At 58.0% G+C, this 19642-nt stretch overlaps 9 protein-coding genes across 9 annotated transcripts; 3 read left to right on the top strand and 6 right to left on the bottom strand.

Moving 5' to 3' along the window:
- Positions 1–1475: 1475 nt before the first annotated feature.
- Positions 1476–3779, bottom strand: COL26b_007899 (uncharacterized protein; the record flags this gene model as incomplete). Its single annotated transcript, XM_053180678.1, has 4 exons — positions 1476–2202; positions 2251–2924; positions 2983–3198; positions 3252–3779. The coding sequence occupies 4 exons, from the start codon at positions 3777–3779 to the stop codon at positions 1476–1478; spliced, it is 2145 nt and encodes a 714-aa protein (XP_053035357.1).
- Positions 3780–4707: 928 nt separating this feature from the next.
- DPH3 (Diphthamide biosynthesis protein 3) lies at positions 4708–5049 on the top strand (the record flags this gene model as incomplete). Its single annotated transcript, XM_053180677.1, has 2 exons — positions 4708–4902; positions 4969–5049. 2 exons carry the CDS (start codon positions 4708–4710, stop codon positions 5047–5049), a joined length of 276 nt encoding a protein of 91 aa, XP_053035356.1.
- A 920-nt stretch (positions 5050–5969) lies between these two features.
- On the bottom strand, positions 5970–6567 carry COL26b_007897 (uncharacterized protein; the record flags this gene model as incomplete). Its single annotated transcript, XM_053180676.1, has 2 exons — positions 5970–6136; positions 6198–6567. 2 exons carry the CDS (start codon positions 6565–6567, stop codon positions 5970–5972), a joined length of 537 nt encoding a protein of 178 aa, XP_053035355.1.
- A 2624-nt stretch (positions 6568–9191) lies between these two features.
- On the bottom strand, positions 9192–12754 carry LEU6 (2-isopropylmalate synthase; the record flags this gene model as incomplete). Its single annotated transcript, XM_053180675.1, has 5 exons — positions 9192–9957; positions 10004–11903; positions 11952–12333; positions 12392–12479; positions 12537–12754. 5 exons carry the CDS (start codon positions 12752–12754, stop codon positions 9192–9194), a joined length of 3354 nt encoding a protein of 1117 aa, XP_053035354.1.
- A 599-nt stretch (positions 12755–13353) lies between these two features.
- Positions 13354–13857, top strand: COL26b_007895 (uncharacterized protein; the record flags this gene model as incomplete). Its single annotated transcript, XM_053180674.1, has 3 exons — positions 13354–13579; positions 13632–13702; positions 13753–13857. 3 exons carry the CDS (start codon positions 13354–13356, stop codon positions 13855–13857), a joined length of 402 nt encoding a protein of 133 aa, XP_053035353.1.
- Positions 13858–13995: 138 nt separating this feature from the next.
- COL26b_007894 (uncharacterized protein) lies at positions 13996–14631 on the bottom strand (the record flags this gene model as incomplete). Its single annotated transcript, XM_053180673.1, has 2 exons — positions 13996–14493; positions 14563–14631. The coding sequence occupies 2 exons, from the start codon at positions 14629–14631 to the stop codon at positions 13996–13998; spliced, it is 567 nt and encodes a 188-aa protein (XP_053035352.1).
- Positions 14632–15101: 470 nt separating this feature from the next.
- Positions 15102–15889, top strand: COL26b_007893 (uncharacterized protein; the record flags this gene model as incomplete). Its single annotated transcript, XM_053180672.1, has 2 exons — positions 15102–15467; positions 15617–15889. 2 exons carry the CDS (start codon positions 15102–15104, stop codon positions 15887–15889), a joined length of 639 nt encoding a protein of 212 aa, XP_053035351.1.
- A 958-nt stretch (positions 15890–16847) lies between these two features.
- COL26b_007892 (uncharacterized protein) lies at positions 16848–17330 on the bottom strand (the record flags this gene model as incomplete). Its single annotated transcript, XM_053180671.1, has 1 exon — positions 16848–17330. The coding sequence occupies one exon, from the start codon at positions 17328–17330 to the stop codon at positions 16848–16850; it is 483 nt and encodes a 160-aa protein (XP_053035350.1).
- A 921-nt stretch (positions 17331–18251) lies between these two features.
- COL26b_007891 (uncharacterized protein) lies at positions 18252–19613 on the bottom strand (the record flags this gene model as incomplete). Its single annotated transcript, XM_053180670.1, has 1 exon — positions 18252–19613. The coding sequence occupies one exon, from the start codon at positions 19611–19613 to the stop codon at positions 18252–18254; it is 1362 nt and encodes a 453-aa protein (XP_053035349.1).
- Positions 19614–19642: the final 29 nt, after the last annotated feature.

Raw genomic sequence — 19642 nt, 5'->3', positions numbered from 1 at the left:
CTGGCGTGTGGCGGAGCAGCTGTAAACCGCTCCGCCACGATAGCGCAGTAATAGAAGCGGAAGAACGTTGGTAGTCAGGGTGGCAGGAACAAGTCTAATTTTTATTCCTACGGATGTTAAGACGTAGCGCGGGATCAACATGGCATGTGCAACTTTGTTTCTTTCGAATCCATTCTTGGAACTTTACTCATTGCCGTGAATGATGCTCGAATGAACTGGCCACATGACTAGAGGTCTACATTCAGAGATTCATGACCTAAATCGAGACCTTGAAATAGGCCTTAATGAGACTGCAATGCATAAGAATACCTTGCTACTGGCTACCTTGGCTACCTGATATTATGTCTGGAGTGCTACAGCGTAGCCAGTCCAGATCTTGGCTCTCAGCCCTCAGCTCTCGACAGTAAGCCCTAGGCTGGAATGCCGGAAGGAATCATATCCCGGCACTACTATGGCCAGGGCTGGACAATGCTATTGTGCGACAACTTGTATTTCTATATGTCTGGGGGGAAAGCAGTTCGGCAAAAGTCCCATCTCTCATAGTAAACTTAAGCAAACCTCTGGTCGGCTGCACATATCCGCTTGTAATAAAACTTGACCAAACGTGATCAGCTTTGCGTAGGTCTCCTATTCTCACCCGCGCGTGGTACCGGGGCGAGAACATATCATCTGGGTGTACGTGCCCTAGACAATGCTGCTTCATTTCATCTCCGGGGCTGCGGGCTCTTTGGTGTATAAGTGTGGCGACAGAAATATCCAGACTGGACGGAAGCTGGTTCTCCTTGCCTTAGGCAGCAGAACTCCTGTTGGGTACACAGAGACTCGGTGTCCGCAGGATGCGCCAAGTCCACACACGACGATAGCTAGACCTCGATACCTCCAGCCAACTCTTGGCACGTGGCCATTGTTGTTGGTCTACCATGCATTGCTGTTATCTATAATTATCCCATGTTCATAGTCAAACTGCTCCACGTTCTCTGATTCCTGCGATTGTCTCGCTACATGGCGCTCAGATTCGTGGACCTCAACCGTCGGTCATCATTGTCGTGGCTTTTTGCAAAGTTATGTTCTGAAAACTGTCTTATTTAGGTATGTATTAATCCACCGTGTATCAAGAACTGTCGACTGGCCGGTCGGTATCACGGGCTTCTATAACAATATGATACAATGCCTCAAGACGCAGCACCAAGGGCAGCATCATCATCTTCATGCAATATGAGCAACTTCTAGTGAACATCGACAGTGTCAAAACGGCAAGTTTTGTTGAGCGCAAGTGCCCTGCGTAGTAGTAGAGGTAGATCTTATTCTTCATATGTACGTAAATTGCAAAACCGGTGGTACATGAATCCCCAGCAAAAATTGATTCCCATCCGACCCGACCTGACACCGTTCGCGCCGACAGTGATGCCGCCTCTCGTATTTGATTTCCAACATCGTGTTTAAATCGCCTTCAAATATGTATCTATCCTACGCGTCTACGCGGCCGTCAGCTCGGCAATGCGCCTCTCAATTTCAGGCACCTGTCGCAACAACACCTCGAGGTCCTCTTTCTCGTCCTCGAGCTTCAGCCGCCTGTCGGCGTCGAGCTTTGTGAAGACATAGTTGCCCTGTCCGTCGAACTGCAGGATGCGGGAGTGGTACTTCCACAGACTACGGCGATGGCTGACGGTCATGAGGGTGATGCCCAGGGCCTTGGCATTGTCGTACATGACCTTCTCGGTCTCGAGGGTGACGGAGGAGGTACACTCGTCGAGGATGGCGTAGCGGGGGCGGTGGTAGAAGAGACGGGCCATGGCGACACGCTGTTGGAGGCCGCCAGACAGTACGTCGCGCCACTCGGCCTCGGCGTCCCAACCCGAATCGTAGAGCTCGGGAAGGTGCTCGAGGCCGAGGATGGAGAGGATGGACATGAGGTCGGCGTCGGTAACACCCTTGGCGCGCATTTGGCGGAGGGAGTCCGGGTAGGTGATCTGCTGGCGGAGGGAGCCGCGGGACAGGTAAGGTCGTTGGGGGATGTAGAAGATGTCGGAGAAAGGGGGCTTGTAGACGGTGCCGCCGTAGACAGGCCAGAGGCCGCCGAGAATGCGGAAAAGGGAAGACTTGCCGCAGCCGTTGGGGCCGAAGACGAGGAGATGGTCGCCTTGCTTGAGGGAGAAGGAGAGGGCTCTGACAAGGACGTCTCCGTTGGGAGAGATGATTGGGCTAGAGGAGTTAGTGATGAGAATCGGGGAAAGGAGCTGGATAACTTACACGTTGATGAACTCAATGTCCTTGCTCTCGACGACGGTGCCACGGCCCTTGAGGATGGCCTCGTTGTCGTCGGTGCCGGAGCTCGAGACGAGTTTCTTCTCGAAGCGGCCGGCGCGGATGTCGTTCATAACCTCGAGGAGGGAGTCGACGCGGGAAGTGTAGCCGGCCAACTCCATGATCTCGCGGTAGGAAAACATAATACGGCCAAAGGCGTCTGACGCGGAGAGCAGCATGCGACGGTTGGTGACGAAGCTCTCGGTGCGGTCACCCATGTTCATTGAGATGTGGCCGGGCATCTTGACGAAAACCGGGACGGAGCAGAGCAGCAGGCCGAGGGCACCCCAGAAGTACTTGATGACGAAGTCCTCCATGAAGCCGTGGTAGAAGCGGCGTCGCAGGATGTAGTTGACGTGCTTGATGAGGGTGAAGTAGCCCTTGTCAAGAGTGTCCTTTTCGGCCTCGTGGCCGTGATACAGGGCGACTTCTTCGGAGTGGTCGATGAGGCGGGAGTGCTGGAAGCGGAACTCGCCCTCGAGACGGGCTTCGTCGGCGACGTACTTGCCAAAGGGGGGCGTGAGGGCGCGCATGACGTTGGCGGAGAGCTGGACGAGGAGAGCCATTGAGACAACGCCTTCTCCACCAACGCTGCGGGAGAGGGAGTGGGTGTAGATGGTCTGGAGGTCAGTCAGTACTGGGGATCAGAGTCGACAACAAGATGTGGATGTCTTGTACCATATCCAGGATAGGCTTTGCCAAATTACTGTACAACTCGGCCAAGCTATTGGAGAACTTCGCGACGTCGACCGCGATGAGTTGGTCGGGATTGTTTATCCTGTCGTCGAGAGCGGAGATACCGTAAAAGGTCAATTTGGAGAGATACTTGTCGTGAATGTGCTGTGTTAACCGTGTGCGGTACTTGAGCGACAGCTCTGCTTGGTGGTAGGACAACTGCGTTGGTCAGTAGACTGCCTCCATCGCCGGGCATAGAATTGATGGCATACCATTGAGTTTGTAAACGTCGCCGGGATGGCAATCAGCATCCACCACACGATGCGCATCAGGAACTCCCGGCCGTTACCCTTGACCAAACTCTTGACAATCGCACCGTCCATCGCCGCGACCTTGAGACTGATCAACGTCCTCACGACGAGGAAGAAGGAGTGGCTGATGAGCAGGCGGGCCTCCTTGCTCCTCCAGCCGGGTATGACAATCTTGAGCAGGCGCAGCAGCGAGCGGAAGAACTCGCGGTTGAGCTCGACCTTTCTGCGCTTCTTGGTCACGTCCTCGTCGGAGGGGGCGGCGAGGGTGGCGCGGGACTCGCGGGCGGCGGCGTCGCGGACGGAGGCGGCCTTCTGTTCGGAGATTGCATGGCGGATGCGGTTCGCGAGGGCGACGAAGAGGGTGATCCAGACGGCGCGGGAGATGCGCGTGCGGTTGGAGAGGTAGAGCTGGGTGAGCTGGGCGATGATGTTGCGGACGCTGCGGTCGCCGGACGGCAGGAGGAGGGAGACTTTGGATTGGGCGGCCATGGCTGGGCGAGGGGGGCCCCCGGGATGGGGAGCTGGTGTTTGTGATCGTGGGAGGGAGGTCCGGAGAGGCGATTATCGTGGTTCGGATCGGGTGTTTTGGTCGCGGACTGGTGGAGGGAGAGCGACGGCAAACGGCGAACGGCTACTCGGCTACGTCACCGGCAGCGACTGGGGAATTGGAGAGGTCAGCGCATTCGGCGGTGATGTCGATTGAACGGCCCGTCGTCCAGGGTTATCGTGGGTAGGAAATTCGGAGGTGTAGATTTGAAAGAAACGGGTTCGCTGTCAGCAGCAAAAGGAGGACGTTATTGACAATGGCGGCCGAAGGAGCATGGCTGGTCACACGGCTCTCTTCGGACGACGAGGCGCTGGCCGGTAGCAGCGTTGAAGGTAGGTACCTAGCGGCCCTACAGACAGTGGCAGCAAGACCCAGTAGACTTCCAGGTTAGGTTCCCCCACGACTCGGTTCGGGTGTTTCCTTTGCGCGCGTCTTTGTCCAGCAGTGGAACCGGCTGGGGTTGGCTTCCTTCAGTGGCTTCTCTGTCCCTCGGCCCCGGAGTTGCAGCGGACACCTTTGGTGCGAAAGGGGCCCGCTCCAGCAAAGCCGGCGTTGTGATTGGCGAACCCCGGAAAATGCTGCTGTGGCCCGTCCCCAACTTCCCATGTGAATCGGATGCCGGTTGCATGTGATTTGGTGCCTGGGGAAGAGGGAACTGGGCTTATGTCAGCGGCAACAACACGTGGCGGTGCTGCTGGATAACAGTGTTCAGCCACACCGCGGGGCAAACACCTCCGATGACTTTTTTTTTTTGGTTCCCCTCAACTGCCCAGCGCAAAGCGTACCTAACTGACTGACTCCATCACCAACTTCGAATGACACACACCCCTACAATCCGCAACTGCCATACAGCCAAACAACACCGACACCATGGCCGACGACAACATTTCCATCTACGACGAGATCGAAATCGAGGACATGACCTTTGACGAGGACATGCAAATCTATCACTACCCCTGCCCGTGTGGCGACAAGTTCCAGATTGCGCTGGCCGACCTGCGCGACGACGAGGACATTGCCGTGTGCCCCAGCTGCAGCCTCATGATCCGCGTCATCTTTGACAAGGTAGGATACCGCATCACGCGACAACCGCGGGAGGCGGGGAAATTGTCGAGACTAACAGGAGAGCAGGACGACCTTCCGAAGGACCCCGAAGACGATCCCGAGCCGGCCCTCGAGGAGGCTTCCGCCCAGATCCCCGTCGCCGCCTAAGGTATGAACCGACATGGTTCATTCCGTCCTGAAGGGTGTTAAACCGCTGGGTTATTCCGCTGGAAGCACAGGAAAAAGGGGTTATATGGAGATACAGACCACACATACGGTAGCCGGCGTCGTCTGCCCACGGCTGCGACGTGCACCCACAGCACGCCGTCCTCTGGGACAACAACGCACACTGAATGCCGCAAAAGGGAGGCCGCCAGGCTAAATGACACCGGCACGCTCCCGTACAGCCTCCGCAAGCCCTGATCGGACGATACACCCGTTCGGTGGCACAAGGTCGGGGTGGAACGGCGCACGTGGGTTACTCTCCGTACGCTGAGCCCGTCTTCGATTCGTTGGCGGGGAGATTACGCCGTAATGAGATGGTCGCACTTGGGAAACACGCACTCGACCGCGGCTGCTGTGAGAGAACGAATATTCCTGAAGTCTGATCTGAGGCCTCGGAGGAGATCGTAAGATCAGTGCCCGGCGACGAGGATGCCTGGCTCAAACCTGCGCTCTAGACTTGCGCGGGCATAGTCTGAGCCGAACCCAGTTTGAGATGGTTCGATTGGCGGGAGCAATACTAGTTATCAATTGTTTTGTGTTTGCCAGCTAGCCATTGAGGATGCATTATCCCAAAGCCAGGCAAGATTGTCAACGCATCAACACCATGATTGCAGAATATGATAGTCTCAAAAGTCCTTTGAACAGGTATTCTATTAATTACCACAATTAACCCCAAACCCCTCATTCATTAATCCTCATCAAACCGCTCCCCTTCATAATATTCATATGCAAGAAATGATTAAAGGTTCCAACGCCGTGTGTCCCTTCCCTTAAAAATTCATCATACACATTTTTGCGCTCGTCATTAGAAGCGTGAAACCCGTGAAAACCCATTATGCAGTTTGCTTTGCTCCCTGGCCCGCTTACAGCAGGAAGAGACCGGCGACACCAAAGGCGAGGAGGCCGGCGGCGGAGCCCTTGAGCGCGACCTTGTCGGCGGCGGCGGTGGGGACCGTGACGGGGCCGGAGGTGGTCGCGTTGGGGGCGGAGGTGTAGTAAGTCTGGGTGGCGGTGGAGGTGGCAAGGGTGGCTGTTTACTTGTTAGTCTTCCGTCTTCCACTACAATGCACGGAAGGCTGAAATAAACTCACTGTTGATGGGGGCGGTGAATGTAGGCAGCGTCACGACGGGGTCGGAGACGGACGAGACGGAGGGGAAGGGGACGGGGGGCACGGCGATGGTGGTGGTGGTGACGCCGCTCTCGACGGTGGAGGTGCCGGCGGAGACGGTGACGGTGGTGCTCGGCTCCGGGGTGGCGTCGGCCGCGGAGGAGGAGGCGCCCGGGGTGACGGTCAGGGTCGTCTCGGGGACGGTGGCGGTGACGGTCACGGAGGGGGTGGGCTCCGGGAAGACGGGGAGGGTGATTGTGGTGGTGACGCCGTTGGTGAGGACGATGGAGGTGATGTCCTGAGCGGCGGCCAGAGTGGCGGCGGCGGCGGCGAGGATGGAGGCGGAGCGCATTTTGGCTGTTTGTTGTTTTGGGGGTTGGTGGGAGTGTGGTGAGGTGGAGAGGAAGCGACTGGTGGGCTTATGAAGAGCTAGGTTGTTGATGTTGTTGTTGTTGGGGATGAGGCATAAGAGAGGATGGAATGATCACGACGGGATGGGGATGGATATATACTAGCAAGAATCACACAAACACCAAGACTTCTCAGATGGTGTGACGAGCGAGAGCAGAGAAAGAGAGTAGAGACCACCCCCCGTACGACGACTACGTATGTTTGCGCATTGTGCGAGTCGGTGACAGCAGCGATGCCAAGAATGGCGATTTCTGCGCGTTTCCCCCCTCCCACCTCTCCTCCTCCCCAGGCTTGCACGACATCATCTTTGGGACTGACGGGGTGGAACTCTGCCAGCTGGGTGGTCTTTGGTTGGCCGCAGCAAGGCGAACAGGTATCCGTCCGGCACCACACATCATGGGTATCCGTAAAGAGAAGGGTTGGGCTCTGTCTTCCAGGTGTGGGGGGAGGGAGGGGAAGGGGGCAGCCGTTCCCCGTGCATGCAGGAAGCAGGTTGTTTTTTCCAACGGTCGTTTCGACGACGAGCAAGGCAAGACTCGGTGATGTCTACCGCCTGGGTTCCTGGTTCTGGACCGCGGGTTGCAAGGCCAGCGACCTCCCCTCCCCCCCGGCCCCGACGAACCAGGAACCCTGTTTTGCCTTGAGCCCGCCTTACCATAACACCCCTGCTGGTCGACCCGGTGGGCTACCTACGTCGAAAGTTTGCACAACCTCGAAAGAGGTCGACGCGAGATGGCTAGGATGTGAAGTGGTGGTCGTGATGGGGGCGGGATTTACCCGATGGCTGGGGATGGGGTGGGATGGGGATTGCTTCAAACTTGCACCCAGCGAACAGGAACCGCAGAAGACAAAGTTCGGTATGAACAAAATCGAGAAGTGATGGACGCCCACCACCTCTTTTTTTTTTGCGCTTCTCCCATCCGAACGTTTCATGTAGCTGCCATCCCATCTCATTGGCAGAACCACGATGCACATCAGCTTAATTCTGGGTGACAGAGTTCTGACGAACACCGAGAAACTCTGCCATTTGAAAGCCAGGAAGCCAAGCCCGGACGGAGAGGCATGGGGATGAACCTCACCTCAAGCGCAAATCAGCAGATCGAAGTAGTGACGCCTGCCAACACTCTCCCACCCTGCCGAAATCCCGTCCTCGCACCGCAAACCTCGAAACTATTCAGCATTCATCTCGTCATCTCGGGCCCAGGGTAGATTGAGGGGTTTGTGTGTGACACGGCAAATCATGAATGAGCAAACGAATGGGAAAATCCCCTCCCTCACAGAAACCCAGATTGCTTGTTTCCTTTGCTGCTAAGATTCGATGGTCGCGCCGCGCAAGCGACCAGGCACAGCGCTCCGGACACCAGAAAAAAAGTTGGCGATACCCGATGTCGTGCTCTGTTGCGTCATACCCGGACGAGAAGACCTGCCAGCGAAGTGCACCGGTAGTGTAAACAGCAAAGAAAACAACACTCTGCCAGGATCGAAAGGCCTTGGAGGGCGGCTGCATCGGCTCTCAGCCCGTTCGCTAACTGGCCCATCCCCTCAGGCCCAATGCCATGGCATTTCCCTTTCTCTCCCTCCCACAGACACCTCACCTTCTTCCCATGCATCACATCATGCCCGAATTGACTTCACAGGTTCCTGGGACCTGAACCTGACTGGCCACGAGCGCGGTGACGGAAACAAAAAAGAGGGTGGCAGGGTACAGGGGCGCCGTGTCCCGCCCATCTTTTGCAAGGATCCCAACCAGGTTTTGTTGCTCTGCCCTTCCCCTGTCACCGCCGCTGCCAGCAGCACCCCAGCCACGCTTCAACGAACTCCATCCAATGAACCCGCGAGAACGACACACCAGCCACCTCTTCATCCCGACGTCTCCGTACAACAGCTGCACAACCCCGGCCTGCAAGCCACATCATTTTTCCAGACAACCCCACGAATGAGAGCCGCAGACACCGCTGGACATCGTCGTCACGTCAGGCCCGTTTGGCAGGCCCGGCAAGGCGAGCTAGCCCATGCGGTGACGATGATGGGGCCGGCTCTCAGCTTCACGGAGCGGGCAGAAGAAAAGGACGCACCGCATTCCCTGATTTTGGCAGCTGCACCTGAGCCTTGCTCTCAGGTCGCGATGCCGATGCAGCGGGAGCTTGTCTAGCAGGTTCCCTCCGTGGGCCAAGCTGCCGTTTCCCTTCCCGCCTTGCTCGCTAGTGCCCTCTCTCGCAAGGAACCGAGACCGCCTGGGTGACCCGTGTCCAGCCCAGCTTAGGCCGATGAATCTTGTCGTCTCCTTGTATCATCAGAGTTGAGCGAGTGAATGCAACTAGGATAGATCAATCCAGAGACAGAAACACCATGCAAAGGGCAGGCCTTCTAGAAAGCCATCAGAAACATTGGTCCAAACAGCACCAAGTCCGGATCTAAGCACATCTCTGGCCTCACATCAAAACACGCATTGCAAAAAGCAAAAGCAAGATAACGATAAAGCACATGGACATTGATATCTAACTCATCTTGTATCTTCTTTTTTTGGTCCTTTCATCCTCGGCATCCACACATTCTAACCCCCGTTTATGACGACTCCACATTCGCAAACAAGAAGTTGGGCGCGCCGGGAACCGCTCCCTCGGCGTTGGGCGGCAGGTTCTCCACCGTCGCCCCGGAAATCAGATCCGTGCCCTTCTTGCTGCCCTCCTCGACCGCCACGATCGACACCTCGACGAGGTTCGCGCTGCGCTTCAGGCCGTCCACCATGTCCACCAGCACCGCCTTCTCGTCGAACGCGAGCTTGCGCTCGAGCACCGCGTTGGCCGGCTCGCCCGCCTGCAGACGCCTCTTGAGGCCCTGCACGAACGGCATCGCCTTCTTCATCTCGCCCATCTTGGCAATCTTGCCGTTGAGCGCCTTGTCGTCCACCGAGTTGGTCTCGGGGTTCCACATCTCCTTGAGCAGGTCAATGTAGGCCTGCTGCCACTGCGGGAAACTCTCGCTCATGAAGACGGTGAGCTTCTTGGGCTTCTTGGGGTCGAACGACGTCTCCTTGCCCTTGGCCTTCTTCTTGAGCTGCAGAGACTCGGCCGAGTTGACGTTGGACGCCGTGACGGAGATGTACTTACGCGCCGCGGTGAGGGCAGCGTCCGTCTCGGGAATCTCGGGGAAGGTCGCCTGCTGGATGGACGTCGGCTTGCCGAGGATCTCGACCCACACGGACTCGGCCCAGTGGGGCGCGACGACGGCGATGAGGAGACACTGGAGCTCGATGAAGCGGATGACCAGGTCGTGGTGCATCTTGATCGACGAACAGCTCTCGCGGTAGAAGGACAGGGCGTTGTTGAAGCTGTGTAGTGTTAGCTCGCATCGTGTGTCATTGACGTGAAACCTACTCGTAGAAGGAGGCCTTAAGGGCCAGCTTGTAGGAAGTGTCGGTGTACTGCTGGATGGCCTCCTTGGCGATGACGTTCATCTCGTTGTTGAACACCTTGTCAAAGAAGTTGAACTCGCCAGTGCGGAGCTCACTCTTGTTCTTGACGACATCGTCGCACCACTCTCTCAGGGTGTAGAGACGCAGAATGGCCTGGTTGGCAACGTCCTCCTCAAAGTTGCTGTCACCGTTGGTGTCACCGGCGTCAGCAAGACCGATACGAGCAGCGTCGGCACCGAACTTGCGGGCGACATCCTGCATGGTAAGGAAGTTGCCGGTAGACTTGCTCATCTTCTCACCGTTCAGCATCAAGTGGCCGTTGGTACGGATACCTCTGGGCCAGTACTCGGGGGTGAAGATGGCGAGATGGATGTACAGGAAGAAGGTCAAGTGGTTGCCGATCAGGTCCTTTCCGGAAGAACGGAGATCGAGGGGATAAAAGTACTCGAACGAGCGGCGCATACTCTCAAGAGTGTCCTTGGAGATCTTGCACTCGGAAAGGAGCTTGTCGTCGAGCTCGCGGCGACAGAAGACGTAATCCCAGACCTCGTCAATCATCTGCTCAGCGGAGATGTCACCAGTGCCCTTCTCTCTGCCAAAGATGTCCTTGTGCAGGTAAGGAGCGATGGTGTAGTACGCCATGTAGATGGTACTGTCACTCAGAGACTCGACAAGGAACTGAGGATCCCAAGGCAGCTTGGAGCCGAGACCGTACGATCTCGCGCACGCCCACTGGTTCAGCCAGTTGAGGACACCCTGGAAGGCGTTCTTGGTCTCGTGGCTGAAAGTGTTGAGACCCTTGCCGTCGGTGTTCTCGACCCAGTCAAGAGCAGTCTTCTTCCAGGACTCTTCTCCGTAGTCGAGGTACCACTGGTCCATCAGGGAAACGATACAGTCATCGGCAGAGCGACTCACGACTTTGCGCTCGGGCTCGGAGTAGGCAAAGGCAAGACCCTGGTCGATGAGGGACTGGCGGACCTTGGGCTTGGCAGCCTCGACGGACTCGCCCTTGAACTCGCCAATCTTCATCTTACCCTTGTAGTAGCCCTCAGAGTACGCCGTCTCCTTGGCCTTGTCGAGCTGGACGGTGTCCTTAGGGGAAGCGATCTTGAGCTGCTCGACGAGAGTCTTGGCGATCATGTCACCAGAGGGGGTGTCAATGATGGGGATGATTTCAAGCTCGGCCCACTCCTGCTCAATGCCGTAGTAAGCGGCCTTCTTGCGGAGGTCCATGGTCATAACCCAATCGGCGGGAGAGTCTGAGGGAACAGAGGTGACGACACCAGTACCCTTGGTCGGCAGAATGGAGTCCATGGGAAGGACGCGGACACCGGCCTCGTGAATAGAGAAGGGAGCATGGACACGTGTACCGATCATGGCAGATCCATCGATATCGGCCGTCTGGTCGACAACGCCCTCCTGGAGGAAGAGACCCTGGTAGGCCATGTTGCGGGCAGCACGCAGAGTCATAACGTAGTAGTCCTTCTCGGAAGCCTTGAAGACACCGTAGGTGATCTTGGGGGAAACAAACACGGCGTTCTGGCCGTACATGGTCTCGGGACGCAGAGTGGCGGGGATGAGGAAAACGTTGGCGTCGGCGGGTAGCTTAGACTTCAGGGCCTCCGCGGCCTTGGGAGCCCACTCGAGGACCTTCATCTTGAGGCCGGTGTACTCCTGAGGACCGACACCCTCACCCTCGGCACGGTCGTGGTCCATGCAGGGCTGGCCGTCCTTGATGGAGTAAATGGTGTATCTCTTGCCGAACTTGATCTTGTTGAGCTCCTTGAGGCGGATCATCTGCCAACGGACAAAAGCGTCGAAGTAGGGGTTGGCCTCGGTGGTGATGAACGATCTGCGCCAATCTGTGGCTGTTAGTAATGCACCAGCACTTAGACAACATCAGAACGAACCGATTCTGAAACCAAGGCTGGTAAGATCCTCCTGGGCAAGAGGAGGGAAGAAGGTCAACCAGTAGGAAGCATCGGCGAAGAGGTGAATCTCTTGCCTGGGAATGCCCATGGCCTCCATGATCTGGAACTGGTACTTGGCCTTGACGGTCTTGGCATTCGCCTTGCTCTTCTTGGTCGAGAACTTGGTGATGTCCTCGCGGGTCGCCTTGGCGTCGGCGGGCTTGTCGTCGACGAGGACCTCCTCCTCCTCCTTGTATCCCTCAAAGTCGCGGCCGAACCACTCGACCTCGTTCTTCAGCTTATCGGCGACGGCCTTGATGGGCATGCCGGTCGCGTGCCATCCCATGGGGAACAGGGCGCGCTTTCCTTGCATTCGGGCGACCTAGATATCTACTCAGCTTCCATTCCATCAATCGTTAATATTTTGGGGGTTCTCTTACACCGGCGCTGAACTCAACCTTGGACACGGAGAACAAGTGACCGGCGTGGAGACGGCCGTTCATGTAGGGGAAGGCCATGCATCCCATCCTGTATCCTCGTCAACAACAATCCCCCACGTCACATATCTATCTCGATGCGCCATACCACTTGGGCTGTTGCTTGCGCAGCTCCTCGGCGGAAACGGAGTGCAGGGGCACCTCCTTGGTGGAGGGGGCATCGACCTCGAAGATCTTCTCCTCAGCCCACTTCTGCTGGTACTTCTTCTCGAGGGAGATGAGGAAGTCGCGCTTCTCGGTTCCCTTGAGCTCCTTGGTCTTGGAGACCTGGAGGGCCTCGAGGGCCTTGGCTGCTTCGTTCGCCATGGTTGCGGCTGACGATTTGACTTATCGAGAGAGGGGAGACACAGGGACGAACCCGGTCGATCCAATCGCTTGTTTTAAGGACCGAGTGTGACTCTGCTCGTCGAGGCGGAGGGAGTCACTCTCGTTGCGGCGTAAGTCTGTTCGGAACGGGAGGTTGCTGTTCGATCGCAGGATCTTGAGTCACAACCGGCCACACACAGATTTCGTCGCAGCTCCGATGTTTTTTTCGAGGCTGAGTGTGCCCCGCGATTCGACTTTGGAGGGGGTCTCGCTGCTTGCTGGCGCCGGTGCGGTAATGGCGGGGTACCATCGGGCCACTAGTCACTGGCCAGTCACTGTTGGAGCACTGTCTCGTTTCAACGGTCCCCTCAAAGAGTAAAAGGTACGTACCGAACCCCCCGACGGTCGGGAGTCACTGTAGATGTGGCTAGTGAAAGCCTCGAAGTGTGGCGCATGTGGCTCGGTTCATTGCAGAGCTTCCCCAGTCGCAGATCCAGCCGCCGCACCACCGAGATCTCCAAGTCTTTCAGATACCCGGATGCGCAACTCCAGCCATTGAGCCGCTTTCGCCGTCGATTCCCCGTGAAAGAACATTGAATATGCTTCCCACGTTACTGCGGCGCACCGCCGAATCGGCCGGCCGCAAGTTCGACGTCTTCACCAACCCGTACCGCGCGAAAAAAGTCTGGCCTCCCGATTTCACAGGCCTCTCGCCTCAAGCACAGCTCCGGTTTGAGAAGAAGTACAAGCGCCGCCTGGCATTGGTTTATGCGCGGCCAAGATGGGACAAGGCTATCAAGCTTATTCAGCTGGTGACCGTGACAGGTTGGTGCAGAGCATAGAGGCGTTCCCGACATTTGTGGCTGACGAGCAGCAGGTTTCCTGGGCTGGACGTTCTTGTTTTCAGAGTTCGAGTTTTGGGGCAAGCAGTACCGCCCTTCTGAGGAGGTGAGTGATGTCCTACAACTCGGCATCCAGGCCATGCTAACCTGCCATAGATCCGGAAGCACTTCCGCAACCTGTTCGGCACCATCGACGCCGAAAAACGATACGAGCGTCGCAGAGACGCACCCGAACCCGGGTCCGCCGAATCCCCCAAATAAGGCAGATATCTAGGTCGCATGCATCGGAAGGAGTTCACGGCGTTTTGAATACCCGGCACGCAAAGGGGCCCATGTACAACATCATCCTCCGCAAAACAATAATGGTATTACGTTCCTCTCATGAAGACCTGGCCACTCCTACCTTCCGTGCCAGACAAAGTTGCCTCCCATACCCAAGCCGCCGCCAATACCCGCACTGCGACCCTCGTTGACAGGCCGCTTGGCCACCGTACCCTGCGCCCTGACGCCCGCCACTATCCTGTCCAGATTTGTCTCGATGACGACTCCTCCGTTGATCATTTCGCCCAGCGTCGCGTGCAGCGATTCAAAGTTGAAGATCAGGTCCAGCTCGCACACGTTCTCGAACAGCTTGTCCAGCGCCTCGACGTAGACTTGTATCAGGTCGATGAGGGCGAGTGGGGACTCGGTGGACGTCGAGATGACGATGAAGTAGAGCGTCGCGTAGTTGCGGTATGTGACAAGGGAGGGCACGTCGTTCTGCTCTTCGGAGGAGGAGTGGGAGGTGCCTGATGCAGCGAGTAGGGGCGGGAGGGGGAGGAAGTTGCAGGAGCCGGCGGGACGATTCGATACGAGGGTGAAGATTTCGGAAATCAGGCGCTGTTGCATGCTCGTTTCCTGTGACTGTGTTAGCACTGGGTAAAGCTGCATGACGACCGCCTGCCTCAGGGTGCCGACATCGCATACCAGCTGTGTGTAGAACTTGGTCAGGCGAGGCTGACCCTGGCCGTTGAAGACCAGAAATGCGTTGATCATTGTAACCTGTCCTGCCTGCGCATCCCGTCTCTACGATGTTGAGGTGTTGCTGCTGCTACCACCGTTGTTGTGCCGCGGGTGCTTGTCGACAGCTTCGAGGTTGAGTCTCTTGGTGGGGTGGCCGTTGCCAGCCGCTCGCTGCTTCGAGTTCCCTGCGCTCCAGAAACTGCCACCCAAAAATCGGAGGTGCGCCGCGGTGCCTGGCACATGACTTTCTGATGTAATCCGGTGGAGCGCTCGGACCAGTTGCCGTCCCAAGCTCGCGCCTCCCCTCAACCGCTTTACCGAAGCTGCAGTCGTCAAGCTGCAGTGACGTGGGGAAGCAAACGGCAGCTACCTCTTTCATCGCTTCCCTCCGTTCGCATCGAAACAACTCTCGATCTTCAATATAACATCAACGCCGACTCAATTCGTCACTCAACCCACGAGTCTTGCGATATCGCTCATTGTCTTCCACAGACCGCGCAACAATGGCCCGCAGCAGCATCGCCAAGCTCTCCCGGGCGGCATCCCGCTCCCTCCGCACCTCCACCACCTCCGTCCTCCCGCGCCGCTCCTCTGCCGCCCTCCTCAACGCCACAAAACCGGCTGCCACCGCCGGCCTTGTGGTTCCGGCCCGCAAGCTCTTCACCACCTCCGCCGTCGCGACCCGCGGCATCATGCCCGACACGGATGACCCCAAGGTCCCTGAGACACCCAAGGAGGAGGTCAAGACGAGCGTCGTTGAGCTCTCTGACGCCGACTACCACGAGCTCGCCGACACCTACCTCGAGACCGTCCTCACCAAGCTCGAGGAGCTGCAGGACGCCCGCGAGGGTGTCGACGTTGAGTACGCGGTACGTTGCAAACATCCACCTTTCTTGCGCAGAAAACCTTTCCCCAAATCCCTTCACGTTACCCCAAAATGGAAACCTCAAACTGGCCCGGGCTTCCATTCATGACATTTATCCACAAACAAGACGCTGACCCACCATCCAAAATCCAGGCCGGCGTTCTTAACGTCACCTTCCCCGGCGCAGGAACCTACGTAATCAACAAGCAGCCCCCCAACAAGCAGATCTGGCTCTCCTCCCCCATCTCCGGCCCCAAGCGCTACGACTGGGTCGTCGTCGGCGACTCCCAGAACGAGAAGGAGGGTACCGCCGCCGGCGCCTGGGTCTACGCCCGCGACGGCAGCACCCTCGACGACCTCTTCCTCAAGGAGCTCGACGTGGACCTTAGCATAGCCCCGTCGACCTACGGCGAGGATCAGTCCTAGTATGACGAACAAGACGGTCTCGAAAAGGGTGGCCCTAAGGTCTAGATCCGTCACTTCATCCAGTACTATCAGCCCATGACAGAGTGGGAGCTTGGGTGATGGGGACGATATTTCTTTTCTTCTTTCCCCTCCCGAGCCCCGGGGGGCGAGCCCGCGCGGACTTTCGTCGAGCTGCAAGCGCGGACATGACGTGATGGCTCTTTGACGGCTCAACATGCGTCCGTCCGTCTGCACGGGCGGGACAGTATCGAGCTCGGTGTGTTTGTGTGTGTATCCGTATGTGTGTACTTTAACATGGCAATTGGGGGGAGTTTCATGGGTGGTCTGGAGGAAGCTGAGAGCATCCCCTCCGCTGGGAAAACGAGGGGAGTTGACCAAAGCTCGAGGAAATGGCATTTCTAGCCGTGTATACAAAGAACCATTCTAGCGCTAACATTGCGCCAAATTCAAATCCGTAGGTCTGGATCTACCGGGCCGGATCATCCGCCTCATGGCGTGACAGTTTTGGCATTTCTCACTGATGCACGGAGTGGGAGCACAGTGACCGTCTCTTAAGGATCGTGAAGGTTTTGTGTCCTGAAATAGTAGAGTCTTTTTTCGTTGCTCTATCTACGAATCTAAGCGGTCCTTATCGCTTCAGATGCCATGCCGTCGTGGGATATGAATCAGCGACTGTCGCCACCTTTCCTCCGAATATTCTTGATATTAAATCTGCCCAGCCCGATTCCATACTTTTGCTCACGGGCACGTCACCACATCCTCTCACCATTTCACATAACCCCGCCTCCCGGCGACGACAGAGTCCAACTGCTCACCGTTGCGTCCATAAAAATGTGTGCTAAAGCGACAAGTATTGCTTAGCGAGGGTATCGTTGTGGCGGTTCGTATGTGCCAGTCGTCAGGACCTGCTCTCTTTTTCCCCTACGTTCATTCCCTTCTCTGGTCGTCGTCCATCACATTATCCCGGCAACTCCGACCTCTCCACCGGCGCAGGCAACTCAATCGCCGGGCCCTGCTGCGTCTCCGGCATCTCATGCAGCCCCCTCGGCGCAGGCATCTCCAGCATCTCGCCAGCACCCGCACTCTGCGCCGCACCCATCGTGCCCTCGGGCTTCTCCGGGTCGGCGTTGTGCATCGCGGTAACGAGCGCGACGTCGCGCTTCCTGAGCTGCCTCTCGCGCCTCCAGTTCCAGAACCACCCGAGAGCGACGACGAAGAAGACGAGCCCCGCGGTCGCGCCGACGGATATGCCGATGACCTGGCCGGGCGTGAGGCCTGACTGCTGGAGGATGTTGTTCGGGAACGCGGGCCCGTCGTTGGAGGAGCTGCCTGTGGGGAAGGAGGTGGCCTCGGGCGTGCGGGTGGCTTCTGTCGAGGCGGTGGCCGAGGGGCCCAGCGTGAAGCTGGGCCCGAACCGGTTGGTTGGGAAGGGCAGCGACATTTACTCGGTGCCCAGGGAGAAGGATGGGCTGCTGCTGTGGGAAGCGCCGAGATGAGGTGGGTATCTGAGTAATAGTCTTCGTACTGTCTGGGTATTTGTTTACTATAAAGACGAGACTGGAGGCGAAGTCATGCTAAGGGCCGGCCGGAGTAGTGGAGTGGTGGTGGATGTGTGGTGTAGGTCGGGTGGGAAACAACCAGGAATCCAGGAAGAACCAGCTTCGACCCTCCCTTCTTCCTTTCTCCATCCAGCCTGCGGAAGATGACGGGGGGGCACATGCCTTTTGATAGAGTGTTTGCCTCCCCTCCCCCCATGTGATGTCCGGCGACCATGGCGGCGTTTGGGTTGGGCTTTTCCTTGGGAGGAGGGGGGGGGGAGAGAGGGAAGAAGGAAAAGAAGGAACGAAATGCAGGAGCAAAAAGCTCTCGGGCCTCTGGCGTACTGAGACGAAGCCAACACGTCAGATCGCAGGCCGTGTGTCTGTTGTTTTTCCCCTCTCCCGGTTCCTTGGGTGCTGCTGAGTTGCGGTCCCTTTGCTGTGGCGTGCTGCCAGAAAGATTATAAACAGGCTCTAGGGCGCCTGTCAAGTTTCCAAGACCGACAAGACCGGCTTGGGAGTGCTGGCGCAGAGACAAGAGCGAGGGTTGTTAGCGTCGTTGATGATCGGTCGGGCTGGCTGTCAGTAGGCCGTTCGGTGGTAGGGGGTGTTTCGGACCTTTCTGGCGGAGACTAGCACGGCGGCGCAAAGCCCGAAGATGGGATGAGACCACCCCACCCCGCCGCCGCCGTGCGCCGTCTTTTCCCCCAGGAGTTCGTCAGATGGGAGGGTCTGGCGAATCAGGTGGCCGAAAGCTGTCAAACTTGTTTGCTTTTTTGCACCCTGCCCATGCAGGAGGTGTCACTGGGATTTGCTTTTGGCTTTCAACCTGCATGTTGCTGCTGGCAGTCCTCGAGCACAGAGTTGGGAAAGGCGAGCCATTCCGACCAGTAATCGCCAAGATGCGCCGAGATGGAGCGGATCATGAACTGACCCGCGTCGCAAAACACCCAGTACCCGCGGCACCAATGGAGGAGCACGGCATAGTAAGCTAGGATAACGAGTGCCTCCGGGCGGCGCTGCTTGAGGACGTCGATGAAGCCGGTGGTGATGCGGACGCCAAAGGCCATGACGCCGGAGGACTGGTGGCTGCTCCGCTCGGAGATGCTGCGGTAGATGGCGTAGGCGTGGCGGAGGACCTCGGCGGCGGCTCGGCAGGCCTCGAGGGATGCTGGGCCCAGGTCGGCTTGGTCGAGCATGCGGTGAATGGCGTCCATCTCGGGAACCTGGGCGTGGGGCTGCCTGGCCTCGAGGAAGTCGATGAACTCCTTGGCGCCGGACTGTCGGATGATGTGCCAGGAGCGGCCGGTGACGGCGCTGACGCCGCGGTGGAGGCTGAGATACCAGGCGAACTGGTCGAGGAAGGCGTTGAAGTCGTCGCGGTTGGTGCGGAGGGTCTCGCAGAGGACCTGGGTGCCGACGGTGGAGGAGAAGAGAAACATGGGGATGCAGGTGTCCTCCGAGACCTCCTCCTTGGCCTCGTTGAAGAGCATGAGGCCGCGTGTCTGGAGCTGGGCGGCGTGCTGGTGGTAGACCTCTGCGCGCGCCGGGTCTGTCTCGGTCTCGGCCAGATGCATGGCTGCGTGGGAGAGCATGATGTCCATGAGGTAAGGGGCGCCGAGGGCGGCCTCCATGCTCATGTCCAGCATGGGCCTCAGGAACTTCTCCTCGCCGACGAAGGTGGGCATGCCGACCTGGAGGTGGCGGAAGAGGCGCAGGTGGTCGAGGGTGAAGAACTGGCCGTTAGCCGGGCGCAGGACCTCATTGGACTCGCCGGAGCGGGTGACGAAGTCGTTGACGACGGCGGTGATGGAGGGCGAGGAGGCGGAGGTGTAGTTGCCGAGCATGGGCACCTGGCTCCCGCTCGCGCTCGTGCTCCCGGGGCTCTGGGCCGGGCTGTAGCCGCCGGCGACGAGCACTCGCTTGGCCGGGACGGCTGAGCGGGCCGATGCCGGGAGGGAGTCGAGGTAGGAGCAGTGCCGCTCGGCGGTAGCGCAGTTGACGCATGTCGGACGCGTCTCGTCGCACTTGACATGGCGGCGCTTGCATTCCTTGCAGCCGTTGCGAGACTTTCTGTGCGCCCGGCGAAGCTTGACGTCACCGGCTGCGGTTGCCGCTGGCGTAGCAGCCTCGTCGCCGTTGGTTGAGCCCATGGCCGGGGAGTGGTTGCGCGTCTGGGGGGCCATCCTCACGCGCGTATAGAGAGCGGGACGGG

Source organism: Colletotrichum chrysophilum (assembly GCF_026319265.1).
Source record: "Colletotrichum chrysophilum strain AFK26 chromosome Unknown scaffold_66, whole genome shotgun sequence".
Classification (NCBI taxonomy): Eukaryota; Fungi; Ascomycota; class Sordariomycetes; order Glomerellales; family Glomerellaceae; genus Colletotrichum; species Colletotrichum chrysophilum.
This window is presented reverse-complemented; position numbering and strand designations above follow the sequence as displayed.